At 44.2% G+C, this 22667-nt stretch overlaps 1 protein-coding gene across 1 annotated transcript in view; it reads right to left on the bottom strand.

Moving 5' to 3' along the window:
* SLC37A3 (solute carrier family 37 member 3) overlaps window positions 1–22473 on the bottom strand; it is a 44756-nt gene extending 22283 nt beyond the window's left edge. Inside the window, exons 1-5 of the mRNA XM_030853992.2 lie at window positions 22362–22473; window positions 13160–13320; window positions 11801–11909; window positions 5127–5219; window positions 1190–1273 (exon numbers count right to left, since the gene is read on the bottom strand). Of these exons, the coding sequence (XP_030709852.1) occupies window positions 1190–1273; window positions 5127–5219; window positions 11801–11909; window positions 13160–13248 (375 nt within the window). The 5' untranslated portion in view covers window positions 13249–13320; window positions 22362–22473. The remainder of the gene's footprint in view (window positions 1–1189; window positions 1274–5126; window positions 5220–11800; window positions 11910–13159; window positions 13321–22361) is intronic.
* Window positions 22474–22667: the final 194 nt, after the last annotated feature.

Here is a 22667-nt window from a genome sequence, read left to right as displayed (position 1 = left end):
TGGGGGCAGAAGGAAGGGTGGCAGTTACACAACTATACTCACTTGTCAAAATTCAGGAGTATACACTAAAAAGGGTGAGTTTATTGAGTTTATGTACATACTTCAATTTTTCAAAAAACGTAAAAAAACAAACAAACAAGAAAGTATGTATACAGGTTTAAAAATAGTATGTATATATGTGTGGGTGAGCAGCTTGTGAATAAATAAAGTGCTTCAATCTCTGAAATAGAAAAAGAAGTTTTTCCCCATACACAAATGGCAGACATTGAAAAACAATAATAGAGTCTAACTAAACTCCATGCTTTCATTCAATCAACAAAAATTTATCACCAGATGCTTGTAAGCAAATAAAGATGAATCAAATATGGATCTTGCCCTCTATAGCACTCAATACACCAGCCACTGTTCCAAATGCCCCACACATAGTAACACACAGAACCCTCACTGCAACCCCAGGTGGAGGTATTCAAAAGGGGAGGCTAAAGCACACAGAAACCGTAGCTGGACACTCCCGGGGAAGGACTGAAACCCAGGCGGTGCAGGTCTGGGGAAGTCTGTGGTCTTAATCACCCCACTGCAGGCTCCTAGGGAAAGCAAGACCGACACAGAAACAAGCAGGCTGAGCAGCAGACAAGAGAAGTGCCTTCAAAGAAATCCAGGCACGGGAGCTCAGGACAGGGAAGGATGACTTCCGGGAGTGGGGCTGGTAAAGTAAGCCATAATGAAACAAGAGTCATTTGGCCAATGACTTGAAGGAGACGCTGAGTTATACTATCAAGAGCTGAACAGAGAGCATTCAAGGCAGGAAGAACAGCAGGAACGATAGCCGTGAGGTAGAAGGAAGCAGGATATGTTAGGGCCACAAAAGGTATTGATAGTTTGATGTGGGAGTGCAGAGAGGTGAAGCACAGGACATGACTGTAGAGGCGGGCTGGGACCAGGTTCTCGGGGGCACTGGATGCCAGGCAAGTTATGCTTTGATTTTGCTGGTGACTGAGAATCAAGCAAGGGGCATGACTGAAGTCATACTTTAAGGACATACCTAAGCGAAAAGGCACAGAAGGGATTAGAACACTGAAGATTAATTTTTCTATTCTACTCTATATACAGAAGTGGGGGACTGCTTGGATGGTAAAATACCTGGCTGAGACAACAGTAATAGTAATAAGAATAACACCTTTCAACTTACCACTAATGCAGAGGAGCACATGCCAAAAGACAGAACCCATCGCAAATTAAGCCGATCCCCAACGATACCACTGATGAAAAGGCCCTAAAAATAAAGCATTTTATTTTATAGCTCTGGATAACAACACAGCCTGGAAAAAGTGAAATGCATTCCAAAGCAAACAAGGCGAGGCAAACAAAACACAAAAATTAAATCTCATTCTCCTGCCTAGCCTAGCCGTCTAAATCACTTTCACTAACATTTCAGGAAATGACAATTGTTTCTGCACACTATACTGTAAATACTTCATGCACCAAGACAGTACAATTCAGTGCAAATTTCCATTCTATTTGATCCCCTAACTGCCTAAGAGACTGAAAAGAAAAGAAAAAAAAACACAAAGAATAATTCTAATAAAACAAGCACACAAATATATTTCCTCTTCTAGAACAGATGAACTCCTAAAAATCAGTTACCTGCTTTCCCAAAGGGATTCCTCTTAGGCATTTGCATTCTGAATTAAGATGTTACGTGTCCTGCAGAACAGAAGCTTTGGGGGCACATGCACTGCCTGCTTAATCTGATCCTTGGGTTTCATGACATCACGAGGCAAGGAGAGCACGGAGGCAGAGACAATAATCAGTTGAAGAGAGGCACAAATGTTCTGCCTTCTGCTCTCCTCCCACTGAGTGGCAGGAATTAAAATGCCGAGATCATGGCAGCAAGGCAGCCAAAAAGCTAAGGGCAACACACTTTAGGTTTCTTCCACAAATATGTAAAATGAATAAATGTCTTGACTAAATACCTAAATTCAGATACAAGTGTTTCTCATAAATTGACTACATTATAAATATAATATAGCTGTATAAATATATCTATATTAGAGAAAATTTAGATGATAAACGGCATAATAAATGTTTCTCCCTCATTATTGTCAAGCTTTCACTACATCAAAAGAGGTACCCGCAAACATTAGAGAAGAGTCTATGTTCTATAGCTCCAATTCACATGGTCTTATACTATACATATAAGGGGGGGGTTGGTGGTGAAGAAAATCTCTCAATTATGTTTCAGATTAGGCAACCAATTTATTCTGTATTGTTCCAAAGGTCCACACAATACCTGGCAGTTACAGAAGGAAATGCAGCTCAATATAAAGAGTTATGATCACTGGTTTTTCATGGCATTTATCTTTTATCTCCTAAACCTATTTAATCCTATAGACAACTATTATCATCATAATTCTGTATCATCATAACTCTGTAGGTAAGGAAACTAAGTATCAAAAAAAAGGTTAAATTCCATTTTGATACAAAGCTTATCATAGCTAGTTGGTGGTGGTGAGCTAGTGGTTCCATGAGACGACACAGCCTCTTCTAAGGCTGAAGGAGAAGCATCACTGGGAGTGCTCCAGCCAAAGCCAAGCGATCCTATATTGGGATTTTGTACAGAAAAGGCTGGCCTGATCATCAGAAAATCTACAAACAACAAATGCTAGAGAGGGTGTGGAGAAAAGGGAACCCTCTTGCACTGTTGGTAGGAATGTAAATTCCCGCAGCCACTATGGAGAACAGTATGGAGGTTCCTTAAAAAAATAAAAATAGGGCTTTCCTGCTGGCGCAGTGGTTGAAGACTGCGCCTGCCGATGCTGGGGACACGGGTTCGTGTCCCGGTCCAGGAAGATCCCACGTGCCACAGAGCGGATAGGCCCGTGAGCCATGGCTGCTAGGCCTGCGCGTCCAGAGCCTGTGCTCCGCAACGGGAGAGGCCACATCAGTGAGAGGCCCGGGTACCGCAAAAAAAAAAAAAAAAATAGAACTACCATACGACCCAGCAATCCCACTACTGGGCATGTACCCAGAGAAAACCATAATTCAAAAAGACACATGCATCCCAATGTTCATTACAGCTCTATTTATAATAGCCAGGTCATGGAAGCAACCTAAATGTCCACTGACAGACAAATGGATAAAGAAGATGTGGTGCATATATACAATGAAATATTACTCAGCCATAAAAAGGAACGAAATTGGGTCGTTTGTAGAGGCATGGATGGACCTAGAGACTGTCATACAGAGTGAAGTAAGTTAGAAAGAGAAAAATAAACATTGTATATTAACGCATATATGTGGAATCTAGAAAAATGGTATGGATGAACTGGTCTGCAAGGCAGAAACAGAGACACAGATGTAGAGAACAAACATATGGACACCAAGGGGGGAAAGCAGGAGGAGAGGGGTGGGATGAACTGGGAGACTAGAATTGACATGTATACACTAATATGTATAAAATAGATAACGAATAAGAACCTGCTGTATAGCACAGGGAACTCCACTGTACAGTAGAAACTAACACAACATTGTAAAACAACTATACCCCAATTAAAAAAAAAAAAAAGGCTGTCCTGAGAAGCTAGGCTAAATGATCCAAGATCTGCTCCAACTATGCCTGTAAGTTTCCTCTTCAAAGAAAAGATATTCTAGTAACCGCCCAAATAAACATTTGGAGATTACTTTGGGACTTTCACCCAGCGTTTCACATCACCTGCACATTTATACCTAAAAGGCTTTTTTATAACTGGACACTTTTTTTTTTTTTTTTTTTTGCGGTACGCGGGCCTCTCACTATTGTGGCCTCTCCTGTGCGGAGCACAGGCCCCGGACGCGCAGGCCCAGTGGCCATGGCTCACGGGCCCAGCCGCTCCGCAGCATGTGGGATCCTCCCAGACCGGGGCACGAATCCGCGTCCCCTCCACCGGCAGGCGGGCTCTCAACCACTGCGCCACCAGGGAAGCCCTATAACTGGACACATTTTAAAGATAAACAGTAAGATGCTGGGGAGAAAAGGTCAGACTGCTCCCCCGGGGGCACAGCTCCAGCTATGGCCACCACCACTCTAATTCAGCAGCCACCACAGACACTCCGTAAGGCCAGACAGAGACTCTGGCTGCCCGATCCCAGGATACTCCCTCAGCCAGAGCTGGCCCCGGCTGTCCCGGTTCTGCTCCCAGGACGATGCCACCCTCTCACGGTTCTCCTGCTCCCTCTCAGCCTCCCTGGCCCACCCCTCATCTTCCCCACCTCGAAATACTGGAAACGCCCCAGCCCCGGCTCAGTCTTCCTACCTCCTCCCTGTCCTTATCAACTCTCCTGACCATTTTCATCCAGTCTCATAATTTAAAAAATCATCTACGGGACTTCCCTGGTGGTCCAGTGGTTAACACTCCACACTCCCAATGCAGGGGGTCCGGGTTCAATCCCTGGTCAGGGAACTAGATCCCGCATGCATGCTGCAACTAAGAGTTCGCATGCCACAACTAAGGAGCCTGCGAGCTGCAACTTAGGAGCCCTCCTGCCGCAACTAAGAAGCCCACGTGCTGCAAGTAAGGAGCCAGTGAGCCACAACTAAGACCCAGCACGACCAAATAAATAAATAAATTTTAAAAAATAAAAATAAAAAATCATCTATATGTGAAGGGCTCTGAAATCTCCACCTACACTCAGGCCTCTGCTCTTCATGAGGTCCTCCCTGGCTGTCCTACATACACGACAAACCCCCTCCTGCCCCCCAACCCGGGCCTGGCTCTTTGCCACAGCACTTACCACCTTCGAATACACTCAGTCATTTACTTATTTACAGCATTTTGTTATCATTTGTCTCCCTTAGCTCCCACTCAAGAAGAGAAGCTTAAAAAAGAATATAAGCTTTATGAAGGAAGGGATTTCTCCTGTGATGCTCACTGATGAATTCCCCATCGACTAGAAAAGTACCTGGCACATGCTCGGCACATGCTAGGTGCTCAAAAAGTATGTGTCGAATGGAGGAATAGAGGAATGGGAAGGACACAAAATATAAACTCTCCTCAGTCAGCAAATTCAAAATCCCTTGCCAACTTCATAAGGTTTGGAGTAATTTTACATTTTTCCTCAACATAAAAGCCTAGAGTTCTGAGACTTACCACAGCATAGGAGAAGAGGAAGATGGTGTCAAGTGTTCCGAGGAAAAGAGTGGCTTCCTCTGCACTGGGAAACAAATGGTTGCTGCTCCAGATCTGCAGTCACACAAGAACCAGTCAGTCCCGCTGGTCCAAAGCACCTACACACACAACTACCACCCACCCCCGCATCACCAGGTGGTGATACTGAAAAGAGCAAATCAGCATTCTGTACATAAGGAAACACATATGCAAAAAAGGTCCACAAGGCCAAAATCATTTGCATAACACTAAAATGTTATTTGCTTTTTCCCTTTAACTTTTCCATTGATGGTGCAAAAGCAATGGTGGGTAAAACTCCTGTGCCTTAGCACGGATCAAGGCGGTTACACAACTGTACTATTATATATATATATTTTTTTAATTAATTTATTTAGTTAGTTAGTTTTGGCTGTGTTGGGTCTTCGTTTCTGTGAGAGGGTTTTCTCCAGTTGCGGCGAGCAGGGGCCACTCTTCATCGCGGTGCGCGGGCCTCTCACTATAGCGGCCTCTCGTTGCGGAGCACAAGCTCCAGACGCGCAGGCTCAGTAGTTGTGGCTCACGGGCCCAGTTGCTCCACGGCATGTGGGATCCTCCCAGACCAGGGCTCGAACCCGTGCCCCCTGCATCGGCAGGCAGACCCCCAACCACTGCACCACCAGGGAAGCCCCACAACTGTACTATTAATCACTGTATTCTTTAATGTCGCACAGTTTAAAAAAAAACAAAGGCAATTTCACTTAAGAATGTCCTTGGCACATGCTAGACGTTCAATAAATATTTGTCGAGCAGTAAAAATTATTGATTTTATTAAATCTGGCCCCTGAGTACATTTTTTAAAATATTTCGTGTGATGAAGCAGAAAATATGCATACAGCACTTATGCACACCAAAGTATGATGGCTATCTTGAGAAAACTGTCTGAGCTGCAAGCTGGAATGTCCTTTTTACTTGAAAGAGTGACTGACAAACAAACCCTAGTTATTCAGATTTGGGTATTTGGCAGATACTTCCTCAGAGAAGAATGAAATGAGCCTGTCACTTCAGGATCCATTCAAAGTACAAGACAGACAAATGGATCTTAATGCAAGTGTATAAAAAAGTTAATGAATACAGTTTCAGATTCCACATTGTAACTAACCTTTAAGAAATTGCCTCTTGTCAAATTCTCATGTAGTATCAAAGACAAATATCCACAATTAACGAAAAAGGCTATTAAAATACTTCTCCCCTTCCTACTATGTATCTGTGAAAGCCAAATTTTCTTCATATACTTTAAAGGATCAAGCTGCAAGCGACTGAATTCAGAAGCAGACATGAAAACCCACTGTCTTCTACTGAGCCAGACACGAAGAGATTTGCAAAAATGTAAATCAATGCCACTCTCCTTATTAAGTGATTTTTTTCCATTTTGAAAAAGTCATTTTTCACTAAATGTTATTTATGTTAACATGTTATAGGTTATTTAGTTCATTTATAAATAATTTAAAACCAATGTAGTTTTCTTCAATGTCTTGGTTTTAATTTCTAAAACAGTAAGTCTCCATAAATACAAACCCATAGCTCTTTGGGGTCTGCAGACCAAAAAGGTGTTATACTAAATGATTTCTGAGATGGGTTATTATAGAAAATTTGACTTTGGAATATTAAAAAGAAAAATCACAATCGGCAACTTAAAATACACTCTACCTTTTAACAGAAAGTAAAATCCCCAAATTGTAAGAGAATATATAAAGTGTGATCCTAAAGCATTGTGACTCACTTCCATGAGGCTTAACGCCAACAGTCTTGTTACTTTCCCTCACACACTGCTTTCATGAGCGATAAGAAAGCAGCCCACACGGCTGAGACCCATCAGTATTTCAGTGTGCCAACTTGGGGCCCGAAATATCTCCAATTAGAGTCATTTTGCCACCTTCCTCTCTAACCACAATCTTTGATCCCTGATGCCATCCAGCCTCAACAGGACCCAGAATGAAGCCCTGGGGGGCACACACCAGTGTGAGGAGCTCACATTCAAGCAGCTGCTCCAAGTTTCAGGGTTTTTTTCTTTTTTTTTCTTCTCTTACTAGAAGCCACCAAAATCTCCCTGCAGGTGTGGCTGACACAAAAACTGACAGGTTTCAAAGAGCTTTTCTCTGTTTAAAATTCAGCTGAAATACACTTCTGACTGCCTACTTAACAAGTGTAAACAAACCCCAAAACTAAAAAAAAAAAAGCAGGACTAACAAAAAGATTCAGAAAATAGGATAAAAGAGAAAAGGCTAGCGAAGAAAGTTAACATCGATAATACAGCTATACGAACAGGAGAGAAGATGACTGTCTTCAGGAAAACTGTGTGAGTCGCAAGCTGAAAAGTCATTTTTACTCGTAAGAGTGACCGACAGACAAACTCTAGTTATTCAGATTTGGGTATCTGGCAGATATTTCCTCAAAAGAGAATGAAATGAACCTGAAGGTCATCAACAAAGTGACTTTAAGGTGCTCAAATCTCACCTGCTGGCCTGCACATATGCACAATTGCCATGTGAAAGGACCGGCCTGTACGTGTGGAGGCCTTTCTTGTGTTGTCAGGGGAGGGCCTGCATTAAGCTACGACAACCGCTACACACTGGGGCACTTCCAGGAAACACAAAAGGTCACAGTGTGGGTTTCCTAAGTGAGAATGTTTATCACTGAACTATAGCTATGCATGGGGGTGGGGAAACTGACACGAAAGCGCTTCCTGAAGCGGAGCTCGGAGGAAGCTGAAGCTGACTTGTGTTCAGGGGTCAGGTATCTGTTGCTGTGAGAATCTGAGTAAGAGCAGCTGTGGCCGAGGTTGAGCTGGAATGTTGAGGGCACCTTGAATCCTGCTTTCCTCTCCTGGAGAGAAGTTTAGACTCTTACACTATTCCCTACACCCTGGAAGGGTCTGGAGAGTTATGACTTTTTAACTTAATGGAACAAATTTTTGTTCACAATTTTCAATCAAGTTGTCCTCAAATCTTAGATTCGACCATTTCCTCTTCGTTATCTATAAACAGAGATTTTATATCATGATCTCTTACTATGTCCAATGTTTGCCCATGTCAGTGGGATCCATTATAAAATCTCAAGGTATACAGACTGGGTCTGCTTAATTTTTTTGTAAAGCACCTAAGATAGCTATGCATAAACATGAAAGCTATAATAAGCACTTTTTGAGGATGCTGTTTAGGGCACTTAAGAAATGTTAAAAAACATATATAAACAAAATGTTTTTTAGAGTTGACTCATTTTACGTATATTTCCGGTTCTAAGAACGTTTCCACTTTGGACAAGAAAGTAAGTCTCCAAAGGAAGCTAGAGTTAAGATAGTTACAGACCCAGAAGCACAGAAGGAGTGAAAGGTACATACTGCCCTAGCCACTCTGCTCCCAGCAGCAGGCTTCAGGAAAGAAAAAACCTGGATTTTAAAGTCTACAGAAGGGAGTGGAAGGTTGGCACTGCTCTCTCTGAGGGCAGGTATGGAAATACAAAGACCTCCAAGATAAGTCAGAACCCAACTTCTACATAATCAATCCATCCAAGCTACTGAGTACATAGTTCTGAAAGATCAGAATGGTGAAACCTACTTCAATAAGCAGCAATTAGAATAAGTAAGTAAGTAAATATCTCAGCAGGAAAATTAATGCAAGTTCAACACAAGCTAATAATGTGACACGGTCACTGGCAGGAAAGAGTTACCATAGCAGACCTGATATGTACCCTTAACAAGGCCTACTTGAAAGGCTGGCCCCTGGAAACTTGGATCTTGGGAGGGTTCCCATCATTCCCTGCTAAGAGTGGCTCCCTGTACCTAAACTGTCTGTCCAAACAATATGGTTTGTGCTGAACACCTGCTTTCCTTATGGGAATGTGGAATTTTCATATGTGCCAGGCAGAGGGTGCCTACATGACTAGCCCCAGTAAAAACCCTGCCACCAAGTCTCTAATGGGCTTCCCTAGTAGACAACATCTCACCGGAGCTGTCATGACTTGCTGCTGGAAAAATTAAGCACATCCATATTATTGCACTGGAAAGGGACTCTTGGAAGGTTTTGCCTGCTTTCCTCTAGACCTTACGCTATGTGCTTTTCCCTTTGCTGACTCTGCTCGGTATGCTTCACTGTAATAAACCACAGTTTTGAGTCATATGCTGAGTCCTATGAGTCCCCCTAGTGAATCATCAAACCTGGGGGTGGCGCTGGGGATCTCCAACCCAGTCACCTAAAAAACAAAGGCTGTATAACCAGAAATTCAGTGCCTAAATCAAATCCTATTATTCTATATATTGGTCAGCCTGTACCTGAAAGAGCATATTTAGTGCTCTGTGTCACTAAACTACAGCCGAAGGAGCAGGGATGTTTTGCCTCAACATGAGAAATTTAGGGAGACGGATTTTCCTCAAATATTTAACAGGCTGTCCTACAGCACGAATCAACTTAGTATGCACAGCTCAGGATAAAACCTAAGATCAAAATTAAACAGCAGAACACTCTTACCTCACTATAAGAAAGAACTTCCTAATAATGAGAGTTAAATAAAAATGTAATCGTCCACCTAGAAAACAGGGAGTTTCTTCTCCCTGAAGTATTAAATCAGAAGCTAGGTGGTCATCTGTCAATAATGACAAAGAAGGATTCTATACCATTTGAGAGGTTAGGGCATATGATCTCTCTAAGGCCACTTCACCTTGAGGGTCTGTGACGAGTCAGTTAATGATCATTCAGACGTAGTTACCGTGCACACAACACTGGTCAAGGCTCCGTCAAGAAATGTAGCTGTCTAGTCTTAACAGCCTCCCTTTTAAAAGTCCTTGATTAAAAAAAAAAAAAGTCCCTGATAACTTCAATTCCAGAAAAACTGTTCAAGAGCATTTCCACTACAATGTCAGCTCCATGAGGACAGGCTCTTTTCTTTCTTTAATCCTCTAGGCTTTTATTGATTGACTGATTGATTGATTGTATCCTCAGTGCAAGACAGACTGAATAAGCCATTGACTGAATAACTTATTTAAACTTCAGGGTATATTCATATAACCTTCGAATCTCTGTCAATTTTGAATTGGTCCAAATAGGGGAAATAATTTTTAAGAAATAAAAATGCGGGGCTTCCCTGGTGGTGCAGTGGTTAAGAATCCCCCTGCCAATGCAGGGGACACGGGTTCGAGCCCCGGTCCAGGAAGATCCCACATGCCACGGAGCAACTAAGCCCCTGTGCCACAACTACTGAGCCTGCGCTCTAGAGTCCGTGAGCCACAACTACTGAGCCCGTGGGCCACAACTACTGAAGTCCATGTGCCTAGAGCCCGTGCTCCGCAACAAGAGAAGCCACTGCAATGAGAAGCCTGCGCACCACAACGAAGAGTAGCCCCCACTCACCGCAACTAGAGAAAGCCCACGTGCAGCAACAAAGACCCAACGCAGCCAAAAATAAATAAATATTTTAAAAAGTGCAAAGCATATTAACATATACCTATAATTCCACATAAGTAGAGCTCAAACAACATAGTAAAGTTTGACAGGTATGGATTTTTGTATTGAGATATGGCATCATAAAGAATAGCATCTCCAGGACTTCCCCGGTGGCACAGTGCTTAAGAATCCGCCTGCCAATGCAGGGAACACGCATTCGAGTCCTGGTCCGGGAAGATCCCACCTGCTGCAGAGCAACTAAGCCCGTGCACCACAACTACTGAGCCTGCACTCTAGAGCCCATGAGCCACAACTACTGAAGCTGCCGAGCCTAGAGCCCATGCTCCACAACAAGAGAAGTCACCGCAATGAGAAGCCCGTGCACCACAATGAAGAGTAGCCCCCACTTCCCGCAACTAGAGAAAGCCTGCACGCAGCAATGAAGACCCAACGCAGCCAAAAACAAATAAATTTATTTAAAAAAAAGAATAGCATCTCCATTCCAAATAGTCATCAAAGAATTTACTTGGTCCAAAATGAATATAAGAGGGAATTCCCTGGAGGTCCAGTGGTTAGGACTCGGCACTTTCACTGCCAGGGCCTGGATTCGATCCCTGGTCGGGGAACTAAGATCCCGCAAGCCACACGGCACAGCCAAAGAACAAAAACAAAACAAACAAACAAAAATGAATATAAAACTGGATACAGACTCCCTGACTTCAAGTCACTTAAACAAGATAAAAACAAGTGAAATGATTATAAAGTACACAAGTACCTCGACATTAAACTATGTAATATGCAGTGCATATTACAGTGCACAGTTCAGGAGGGGAAAAAAATCAGCAGAAGCTGGGAAAAAAATTTGATAGAAAAAGTGGCATTTTATCTTGACACAAAGGAAAAAGCAAAATTTAGATGGGTGTAAGGAAGGTGAAAGATCATACAAAAGAATACAGGCAAAATCTCAAAGGCAGAAATGAGCATGGTACTTGTGAAACTCGATGAAAAAACCAGCCTAGCCAGAAATGTGTGATTTCAAAACAGTGAGAAATAAGTTGGTTGAAATGGTAAAACAGACCTGAATCAGGGCAAGCTAAGAAATCAGGCAGAATAGTTTGGATTTTATGCCATAGGAAATAGTAAGCCATCCTAAGGATGAATGAAACAAAAGAGAACTTAGAAGAATTTATGGGTGGGCGTGGTTCCCTTCTTAAATCCACCCCAGCATTTCGTTCCGCTTACCTCTACCGGCAGTTCAATTGACTTGTTAAAAGCACTTGGGGTCCACTGCTTAGAGATACTGACTTTGACATTGCTAAATGTTTTTCTTGACGCGTGGAGCAACGAGTAACTACAAAAGAGAGAAGAAAGACAGCTGAATGAAAGAAAAACAGATTCAATAAAATCACAGATATATTCCCATTTGTTTTATACAACTTGGAATTCTTCTTTTAAAAAAGAGAAATTCAGAAAGAAAGAGAGAGAGAGGGAAAGAGGGAGGAAAGAAACTGCTTTATAAGAACTATCCACTGAGACACTCTCTGCTAAGCAAAGAAACAACTGACTTGTCTTCTTCAGTATGAGCCCCCATGTTCACTCATAACATGTCTCTGGACCTAGAAGATGGAGATGTGATGGACTGCAACCCCTTTAAATCATGGTTGCAGTTCTGTAAAGGATTTTAAGTCTTTACCAACCACTGGCCACTCATTGCACTAGCCATTCAGTGGCTTTTTACTTGGGGCCTGTCTTTTCCTCATACTGTTGCCTCCCTCAACCCCTCACAAATGGATTTCCCCTAAAGCAAGCATCCAAAATTACCTATCAACTCTTACATAATTAGAAAACCATTTTCCTAGTTTCTGCCTTAAAAATAAAACAACCATCATCATCATTTGCGGTGGCTTCAATAAAGATTAATTATAAATAAAATGTATTCAGAAGAAATAATCAAAATAGTTGAGTCACAGGGTTATGAAAAACGTGCCCTTAACACCAAAGAGCCTGGCTGAAGTCATCTATAGACCACTAAAGAGAGCCACTGAAGGCCACTGAGTCAGACATGGACGATTCTTCAGTCACACTGACTGGTCGGGCTCTCACACGAGTGACCGAAGTTCCTCAAAGAGGTCTCCTACCATCTTTACTGCTCAAGGAGGCATAGAGCATTCCCTGAATACACACATCCTTTGTTCGCAAGCTCCTGGTTTTAACAATTAAAGGACTTTATGTTAGAGCAAGGTTTTTCAATCACAGCAGTATTGATATTTTGGGCCCCCCAAATTCTCTATTGTGGGGGGCTGTCCCGTGCACAGGATGTTTAGCAGCATCCCTGGTCCCAACCCACTAGATCCAAGTAGCACCCCTTCCCCCAGCGTGACAACTAAAAATGTCTCCAGACATTGCCAAATATGGGCAAGACAACCCTCGAGAACCACTGTATTAGAGCTATCATAAGGTACTGCAGAAGGACTAGCTGGTCCAGCTCATGATTAGCCCAGGCCAATCACTGCATTAAGCACTTGACATGCAATAAATAGCTCCTTCAAAAGGAAAACAAGGACAAGAACAACAAGAGAAGAGTTTCAGTGGTCCACTTACCTGAAGAAGGTGAGCAGGAACACCACCACATGATGATGGCTGAACTGGGAGAGCAGAGCTCCTCTTTGAAAAATATTTGGCCAGGCCATGTTCCTCCTGACCTTCCTTCTCACCTTGACCTTAAAGTCTGGATAGTGAATGGTTTACATCATTTCTTCTTTCTGGAAAAACAAAACACATTATTAACATTACTCATAATAGGCATATTATCCAAAAACAGAATTATTTAGACTTACAACCAGTCACTGTATAATCAGGCCTAGAAAAAAAAAATTACGTGGATTAGTTGACACCAAAAAACTAGATTGATAATTATGTTTTATAGCTATTAACTAGTCCTTTAAAAAGAAATCCTTGGGGCTTCCCTGGTGGCGCAGTGGTTAAGAATCCGCCTGCCTATGCAGGGGACATGGGTTTGAGCCCTGGTCGCGGAAGATCTCACATGCCGCAGAGCAACTAAGCCCGCGCTCCACAACTACTGAGCCAGCGCTCCAGAGCCCGCAAGCCACAACTACTGAAGCCCGCACACCTAGAGCCGGTGCTCCGCAACAAGAGAAGCCACCGCAATGAGAAGCCCGCGCACCGCAACGAAGAGTAGCCCCAGCTCGCCACAACTAGAGAAAGCCTGCGCGCAGCAACAAAGACCCAACACAGCCAATAAGTAAATAAATAAATTTATTATTTAAAAAAACAAGAAATCCTTTATGAAAGATTACCTCCTAACAGAACGAACTCTCATACAAACTGATAAGAAAATCACTAATTCTGACTGGAAAATGAGCAACGGAAATGAACAGACAACTCAGAAGAAATGAAATGGCTATTAAACTTATCAAATAAGAGTTCCAATCTCATTAGAACATAAGAAATGCTAATTATGGTAACAAAAAAAGTTTGCATAGTTAAAAAAGACTGTGCTCAATGCAGCTCAAGGTCTAATGATCCTGAACTCTCATACACTTGCTGATGGAAGCGAAAAGTAACACAATTTTATAGGAAGACGATCCGGCCATGTGCATTGAGAGCCTTTGACACAAAAATTCAATTTCCAGGGATTTATTCCTAAAGAAATACAAGATGCATTCAGCTCTATACACAAGGGTAGTTTTCACAAAAAGTCGGAAGAGCTCTCTTATATGAAGAAATGAACTTTGTGCCAGTCATAAAGGAACAGGGGAAAGAGACAGGGCCACACCTCTGCCATCTCCTTCCACTTCCTCTCACCTCTCCTCTGTCCTCTCCGAAAGCCACATCCACACTCTGACACCAAGACTAATGAAGCATAAAGTAAGCACCTACACTTAATGTCTCCAGCTATGAGTCTGCAGAAACAACCTAAACATGCAATAAGAGGGGAATAATTAAACAAATTATGGTATATCCAAATGGCTGAATATTTTATCATTTGACATGATGATTAAGACTTTATAGTAACATGAGTAAATGGCAAGTGAAACGTGTAGGATATGACTTATAATCAACTGAACTCTAGATTTACATAATATTTACAAGTAAACAGGGAATATATAGTTCTCTCTAGGCAGCGGGATTATGGGTAATTATACTTTTCTATATATTTTCCTAAAAATTCTACAATAAACATGTATATTACTTTTAAATCAGGAGGGAAAACATCCACAGCATTGTAAAAGTCCTATAGTTTATCTGCATATTAGGAAAAAATAAAATTAAATTAACAGGGGCTTCGCTGGTGGTGCAGTGGTTAAGAATCCACCTGCTAATGCAAGGGACATGGGTTCAAGCCCTGGGAAGATCCCACATGCTGCAGAGCAACTAAGCCCGTGCACCACAACTACTGAGCCCGTGCTGTAGAGCCCGCGTGCCACAACTACTGAGCTCATGTGCCACCACTACTGAAGCCTGGACGCCTAGAGCCCGTGCTCCGCAAAAAGAGAAGCCACCACAATGAGAAGCCCATGCACCACAACGAAATGTAGCTCCCGCTCGCCGCAACTAGAGAAAGCCTGCGTGCAGCAACGACGACCCAACGCAGCCAAAAACAAATAAATTAAAAACAAAAACAGGGCTTCCCTGGTGGTGCAGTGGTTGAGAATCCCTCTGCCGATGCAGGGGACACAGGTTCGTGCCCCGGTCTGGGAAGATGCCGCAGAGCGGCTGGGCCCGTGAGCCATGGCCGTTGAGCCTGCGCGTCCGGAGCCTGTGCTCCGCAACGGGAGAGGCCACAACAGTGAGAGGCCCGTGTACCGCAAAAAAAAAAAAGCTTTAAAAAAAATTAAATTAACAAAATACCTTGTATGATAAACATACTACAATAATAGTCAAGGTAGGAGACAAACTCAAAAGCTTCCAGCACTAAAATTAGTGAATCACAGGACTTTGCCCAAGGCTGTGTTCCCTATAACTGCTATTTATACTCCTGTTCTCTATTACAATTTATACTACTGATTGGTAGATGAACCCAAAACCTTAAATGCTGAGAGACCCAGCTGAAAGGCCATCCTTTTTGTTTGTTTGTTTGTTTGTTTTTGCAGTACACATGCCTCTCACTGTTGTGGCCTCTCCCGTTGCGGACCGGACGCGCAGGCTCAGCGGCCATGGCTCACGGGCCCAGCTGCTCCGCAGCATGTGGGATCTTCCCGGACCGGGGCATGAACCCATGTCCCCTGCATCGGCAGGCGGACTCTCAACCACTGCGCCACCAGGGAAGCCCTGAAAGGCCATTCTTGAAACTTTTGGATAAAAGATACAAAGTCGAGATGGTTAAAGTTATATAAACATTATAGCTGATTCACTTACTGGCTGTGAGCCCTTGGACACATCAATCTGTCTGAAGCACAGACTGTCATGTGTAAAATGGCCTATCTCTTCTGGGACCAAAATAAACAATGCATGTAAGGTATTAAGATAATTATTTTAGCCACTGATCTGCCCAGGGTTAATCCCATATCAGGAGAATATAGTTAATTTCACATAATCATTCTCCTTGAAAAATGTTAAAACAAAATTATGAGCCAAGTAAGACAACAAATTTCCACTCACAAAATGTAAATAAACTTTCTGTCTGTAATTCCAGGAAGTTACAAACCTGAGAGCTACTAGTGTTACTGCTAAATTTACCTCTATCCCCCAAATTAAGCATGACACCCAAGTGAAACAACTCAAAGTTTTAACCATTCTTTATAAATCATAGCTCTTTGACCTGAACACACTCACAACTCAAAACACTGTACTGAATACTTCAGAAAAGGTTGTGGGTTATGAAATTCTATAATTAATTAGGTAAGAGAATAATTCCAAAAATGTATGCTCCAACAGATTGGAATTACTTGCTTCGGCAATAATGGTTGTGGATTTCAGGCCTGTACAGTTACATTAATGGTGCTAAGTGACTACCAAGCTGTTTGAGACCATCTGGATTTAGTTTCTAAATAAACCACCTTTTCCTTAGCTACAGTGACAGGGAAGAAAATGCTTAATAAGTTCAATGGGAAAAGAGTTTAAACATTCATCTGATGTTGGCAGAATGCCATTTAAAATGAATACTATTATAACATCTGGTCCTATATAATTATAATCATTAATAACAATACCTTGCATTTATATGTCCTACATCACAGAAGTGATTTCTGATCATCTGTGAGCTCTGGAGCCCTGCAGAAGCACAGAGTTTTTGCCAAGTCCAACTCTATTAAGCACATCCTACTTTTAGACCATTTTCTTTCCGGCTCTGAATACAGACTGAACAAATGTCTAACATTTTTCAAGCTTATGTAAATGCTGTTATAATTAATAAAGCCAAAATTCATTTTAAGTGTTTCTGAATAGAAGCTTGTCATTTAGTATTTTCTTAATCCATGGATACTAAATATACAACTGTCATGTGAGAACAAGAATGATCTTAAAAAAAAAAAAAACTTATAAAAAGTAAGATCCCTGCCATCAAAAAGGATGCAGAACCATTGAGCCTTATTCTACTTTTCAAGGCTAGTTCATGATCATTAACTCATCTGACTTGTAAGAAGCTTTCTGAGATCCTATAGGATCACCCACACAATATACTTTCCAGGATGGAACACTCCATATTGTGTGATGGAGGCTAAATAAAAAGATGGCTTCACATGTGACACGCCCAGGCAGAGGGCAATCTCCCCCTTATAAACACTGCCTTGGAATATAAAACATTCCCCAAATTTCACTTTCCATACATATTTAGAGTCCATTCCAACTCAAAATAGTAAGATTTAAAGCTGTCTTGTAGGGACTTCCCTGGTGGCGCAGTGGTTAAGAATCCGCCTGCCAATGCAGGGGACACGGGTTCAATCCCTGGTCCAGGAAGATCCCACATGCTGTGAAGCAACTAAGCCCATGCGCCACAACTATGGAGCCTGCGCTCCAGAGCCCGCGAGCCACAACTACTGAAGCCTAGGCGCCTAGAGCCCATGCTCCGCAACAAGAGAAGCCACCGCAATGAGAAGCCCACGCACCACAACAAAGAGTAGCCCCGGCTCGCCGCAACTAGAGAAAGCCCATGCACAGCAACGAAGACCCAACGCAGCCCAAAATTAATTAATTATTTAAAAATAATAAATAAATAAAGTTGTCTCGTATTAGGAACACTTTGGGGGAAACAGACTGCGGAGTGGAAAGGGGAGAGACTGGCAGAAAGGAGATCACCTGCCACCTCCATCTCATCGGACCCATCCTCACCCGACCCCCACTGGAAGGAAATGCTCTCTGGAAATGGAGAGAAGTAGTTAATCTACTTCTCCATACTATGACCCTGTTCTGCGAGTTCTTGCCTTTCCTACCCTGGAGGACTCCTGCCTGCCCCCAGATAACACTGCTTCCTCTGGGGTCTCTCAGCGAGAAGCAATCTTCCTTTTCACAACCACTCTTCCTCCTTGCGAGACTCCAGCTTCTCCGAAGCTCCTGGGCCTCGCTGCCCACTGCCCTTCACAGCCGTTGTCTCCTGGTCACCTGCTGTCCCCCCTCTGCTCTGTCTCATGTCAACACCCAGATGGGTAACCTAGCAGACCCTTGTCCTCTTCCCACCAATCTTTTCCTCTATCCCACAAGCAAAACCCACTCCGTGGTCAAAACCCAGCCCGTGTCATCTACTAAGCAGTAAGTGCATCACCTCCCAAACTGCATTTCAAACATCTTGCTTTGTCTCCTTCCAGAAAACTGCTTACTTCATACTCCCCACTCCAAAGTCATTTTACCTCAGCAAGCTCCCAATTAGGTCACCTCCCCATTTTTTCCCTTCATCCATGACCCTCCTCCTGTCCTCATTCCCTTCTTTCCCAACTTAGAATCTGCACTATCTCCCTTATGGGCCTTTTTTTCCTCGCTTGCCTCTGGCCTCCTCCCCTGGGCCCAAGTGGTTGAGTTTTGCCAGAGAAAAATCAAAGGAGCGGGCTGGTTTCACTTTTCAGATTCAAAACCACAAACCTCAGAGGGCATGAAGCTCTGCCCAGCAAGTCCACACTTGCCTAAGGACCTGCTTTCTCAACATCTGAGATAACCACTTACACTTCTCTCTCTAACCTTCCAAGATCTCTGTCCCCTTTATCTGGTACCACGGCTTTCTGCCTATGATTCCCAGAGCGCCAGCTCTAACTCAGACCCTCCAGGGCTCCCAGCGGCACAGCCAACCAACCACTTGAGAGCCCTCCTTGGAACTAAAAGACAATTTCACAATTCTTCACTTCCTCCCTCCACACCCATTCGTCCCCAGCACTGCCCTCACAAGATGGTACCACCAAGGCAACTAACACTTAGCCCTCATTTCTCCTTTCCTCTCAGCTTCCACATCCAACCCATTACTAAATCCAGTCCTTTTCACCCCAAAATTCAGCCCAAATCCATCCTCTTCTCTCCATCCCCACAGCCACTACCAAGGTCAACCACCCACATCTTCTACCAAGCCTAGTGCAACAGCCTCCGGCAGGGTTTCACTATTTTACATCTAGCACACACACCAGCCCCCTGCTGCCCATCACTCTTCACACATCAGCCAGAAACATATCTTAAAACATAAATCAGCTGTCATTCTTCTGCTTAAAATGCCTTCTTCACTGTTTCCCAAGACTCATATAAAACCACAAGAGTTTTGCCATGGCCTCCAAAACCTGTATGCAGTAGATGCTATACACATACGGTAGAAAGTTCAAAGGGTATATACACGGTGACACCTCCCTCCCTGTTCTCACGTCACTCGGGGCTCCTACCATTGCTTCTGCATTCTTGCAGAATGGTAGAAAGTTCAAAGGGTATATACACGGTGACACCTCCCTCCCTGTTCTCATGTCACCAGGGGCTCCTACCATTGCTTCTGCATTCCTGCAGAATCTGCACCTGTGCGTGCATTCCAGGCGTAGCCCCACACTCACACATACACAAATGCACACACTATCCTGCACTATTTTTTCTCTTCACTTATCAGAGGGTGGAGGTCCACCCCATCTGCACCTACAGAGCTGCCGCAGTCCAGTCTCCTGCGGGACATCTGGGTGGGTCCCAGTCCTTTGCCGCTGTACACAGCGTGGGGCTAGCCGTTTCCTTCTCCTCTGTGCCCCCCTTGCTCCGCCCCCCACCAGCATCACTCCTCCACATGGCTACCATCTCCCTAGCACCCAATCCCTTTCTTGCCCCTGAACACACCAAGCCCTTCCTTGCTTTGGGACTTCGCATTTGCTCTTCTGTTGTCTGACATGCTTTCCTCCTGGTTCTTTGCAAACGGCTTGCTCTTGCCTTTCCCTGGCTCAGCCTCAAGTGTCATCCGCTAGAGTGGCTGCCTGGATCGTCCTATCTAAAATGGGCTCCCTCCGTTACTACCTCTCCCATCTCCATCTGCTTTTTCCCTTCACAGCATTTCTCCCAATCTCATTATCTGCTTTAATTGTTCACATGTTTATTGTTCATCTGTAAGTTCCACATCTGTCTTAACACCACAGCTACAACCCCAGGGCCTAGCAGAGCATTTAGAATGATCAGTAAAGATTTTCTGAATGAATGAATGCTTTGACTGATGGCCGACACTGAATGCTTTCAAAGTGCCAGGCCCTGTGCTAGGTACTTACCATGTGCCATTGCATTTAGTTCTCACCATATCTTACAGATAAAAAAATGGATTTTACAAAGTAATATCTCTTAGGAGGTGAAAGGAGCATTCAAACCCAGACCTGACCCTAGACCCTACGTTATACTGTGTAAGAGGGAAGGTTAAAAGGTTAAAATATCCCAAGTTGGGTAAAACACAGTAATTAAAAATATCACACATTAAACATGGAAGTATAGATGCAGGATGGAAAAAAAGCACCTTATTAGTAACTGTGGTTCTCGCACACACTTAAATAAGAAGGGCAAATTACTTCACTCCCTAGACTTCAGTTTTTATGTTTGCAAAGTAAAATGATTATGTATACTCAGTATAGAGGTAGGGGGAAAAGTACTAAATGGATAGTTGAGCTCACCTATTGTGACAGTTGTGCATTCTGTAATTTACACAAGTATCTTTTTTATCCCACATGACCTCATTTGAGGTCGTTTCCCTGTATCATGTAAATCCTTTCATTCGAAACTCAAGTCTTCCTGTAATTTGTCTCTCTTCTTAAATTGTTCCTTACCACAGATGTAAAATACCTAGCACTTTTCTGTAAAATTCTCTCAGGGTTCCCCAAACCACGTTCTTCCTACCTATTTTGAACATATTCCAAAGACAACAGTTTTCAAGATAAAAATCTTTCCCTCTCCTAGACAAAGGACTTATACTCAAATTAATGGTCATTGCTCTGACATCTCCTTACCACTGGTGAACAAGACAAATCAGAACCTGAGACAATGACTAATACACTGGATCCTGACAGCTAGTGAGCAACGAGACAGTGCACCGACTTTGAGCTTATGAAAGTATCATTTCAGGGTTATTTTCTGATGCAGAGACCAGATATCAAAGATTAATAGAAGATTGTCATCTGAAGCCACAACATGGCCCACACAAAGGCATGAAAGTTCCAGTTGGAATTCAAGACCCTCCACTTAACTTCTTTGAGTCTCAATTTCCTCACTGAAGATTAAATGAGACAATTTATCTAAGTACAGCACCTGGGGCTTTCCTCGTGACGCAGTGGTTAAGAATCCGCCTGCCAATGCAGGGGACATGGGTTCGAGCCCTAATCCGGGAAGATCGCAGATGCCGCGGAGCAACTAAGCCCGTGCGCCACAACTACTGAGCCTGTGCTCTAGAGTCCGTGCTCTGCAACCAGAGAAGCCAAGGCAATGAGAGCCCGCGCACCGCAACGAAGAGTAGCTCCCGCTCGCCGCAACTAGAGAAAAGCCCGCACGCATCAATGAAGACACAACGCAGACAAAAATAATTTTTTAAAAAAGACCCAACGCAGCCAAAAATAAATTAATATAGTAAGTAAGTACAGTGCCTGGCATACAGCAAACATTCAACAAATGGGAAAAAAAAGAATTCAACCATCAAAACGCTGAAGAAAGAAGGTGGCCATTAAAAATCATATTTTGCTCACCCCAGGAACTCCCTACAATCCTTTCAGTAAGTTATCAGGAGATCGCCTAGTTTCTGGAAACACCAAAAACCCTGTGGACACGTTCCCATAATCCCGTGAGACGTGAGAATAAACAGACCACATTGTGCACACAAGAATACTGAGTTAATGACGAAAAAGCGATCAGATAAATTCCTGACCGAGACCGTGGTAGTTACCAAAAGGCAAAGCCCAGTTATTCCACTAAGACCCTTCTCCCTCTGTGGCCTCACTACATCCTCTCCAAAAGCCTGCCCGCCCTACCTGTGAGGTACCGTTCCACCTGGTCTAGACGACAAACCCTTTTCTTGCACAGGCGCCCCCGCCACCGCGCTGGCGTGGGGCCCGGCCGCCGGCTCTCCCCGGAGGCCCTCCCGACCCTCCCGCTCCCCTCCGCTACGGTACTCGCCGGCCCGCTACGGTACTCCGCCGGTCCCGGAGCACCTGGGCGCCGAGGAGCCAGGCACAGCGTGGACGGAACGAGGGGTGGCCGGCCTTGCCCGCGGCGCCACACCCACCGGCCGCCACCTTCTGCCTCTCCGCCCCGTCCCCTCGTCGCCTGGAAGCTCCTCGGACCTGCCCTCGCCTGCGGCGCCCCTCACCCCCGCCCCAAGCCGGGTTCCGGCCGTTCTCGGCTCGGGCCCGGCGCGTCGCCACTCGCGCACCCGAGTCCGCAGTAGCAGTCGCACTCCGGCCGGCCGATAGCTCCTCTCGCTCCGCCACGCCCGCAAGCTTGCCGCTCCCACTGCCACCTCACCGGCGCCGCCGCGGTCAGGGTTTCCGGGCATTCACGTGACCCGTCGGTACCCGAGGCATGCTGGGAGTTGTAGTCCGACCGCGCGGCTTTACCTGAGGGCCACCGGGCAGGGAGGGGAGGGGGAGGGGGAGGGGAGGGGAGGGGAGGGGGAGGGGAGGGGACTGGAAGAGAGGGAGGAGAGGGAGGGGAGGGGAGGGACAAGGGAGGGACAGGG

The sequence above is a fragment of the Globicephala melas genome, chromosome 9, assembly GCF_963455315.2.
Source record: "Globicephala melas chromosome 9, mGloMel1.2, whole genome shotgun sequence".
Classification (NCBI taxonomy): domain Eukaryota; kingdom Metazoa; phylum Chordata; class Mammalia; order Artiodactyla; family Delphinidae; genus Globicephala; species Globicephala melas.
This window is presented reverse-complemented; position numbering and strand designations above follow the sequence as displayed.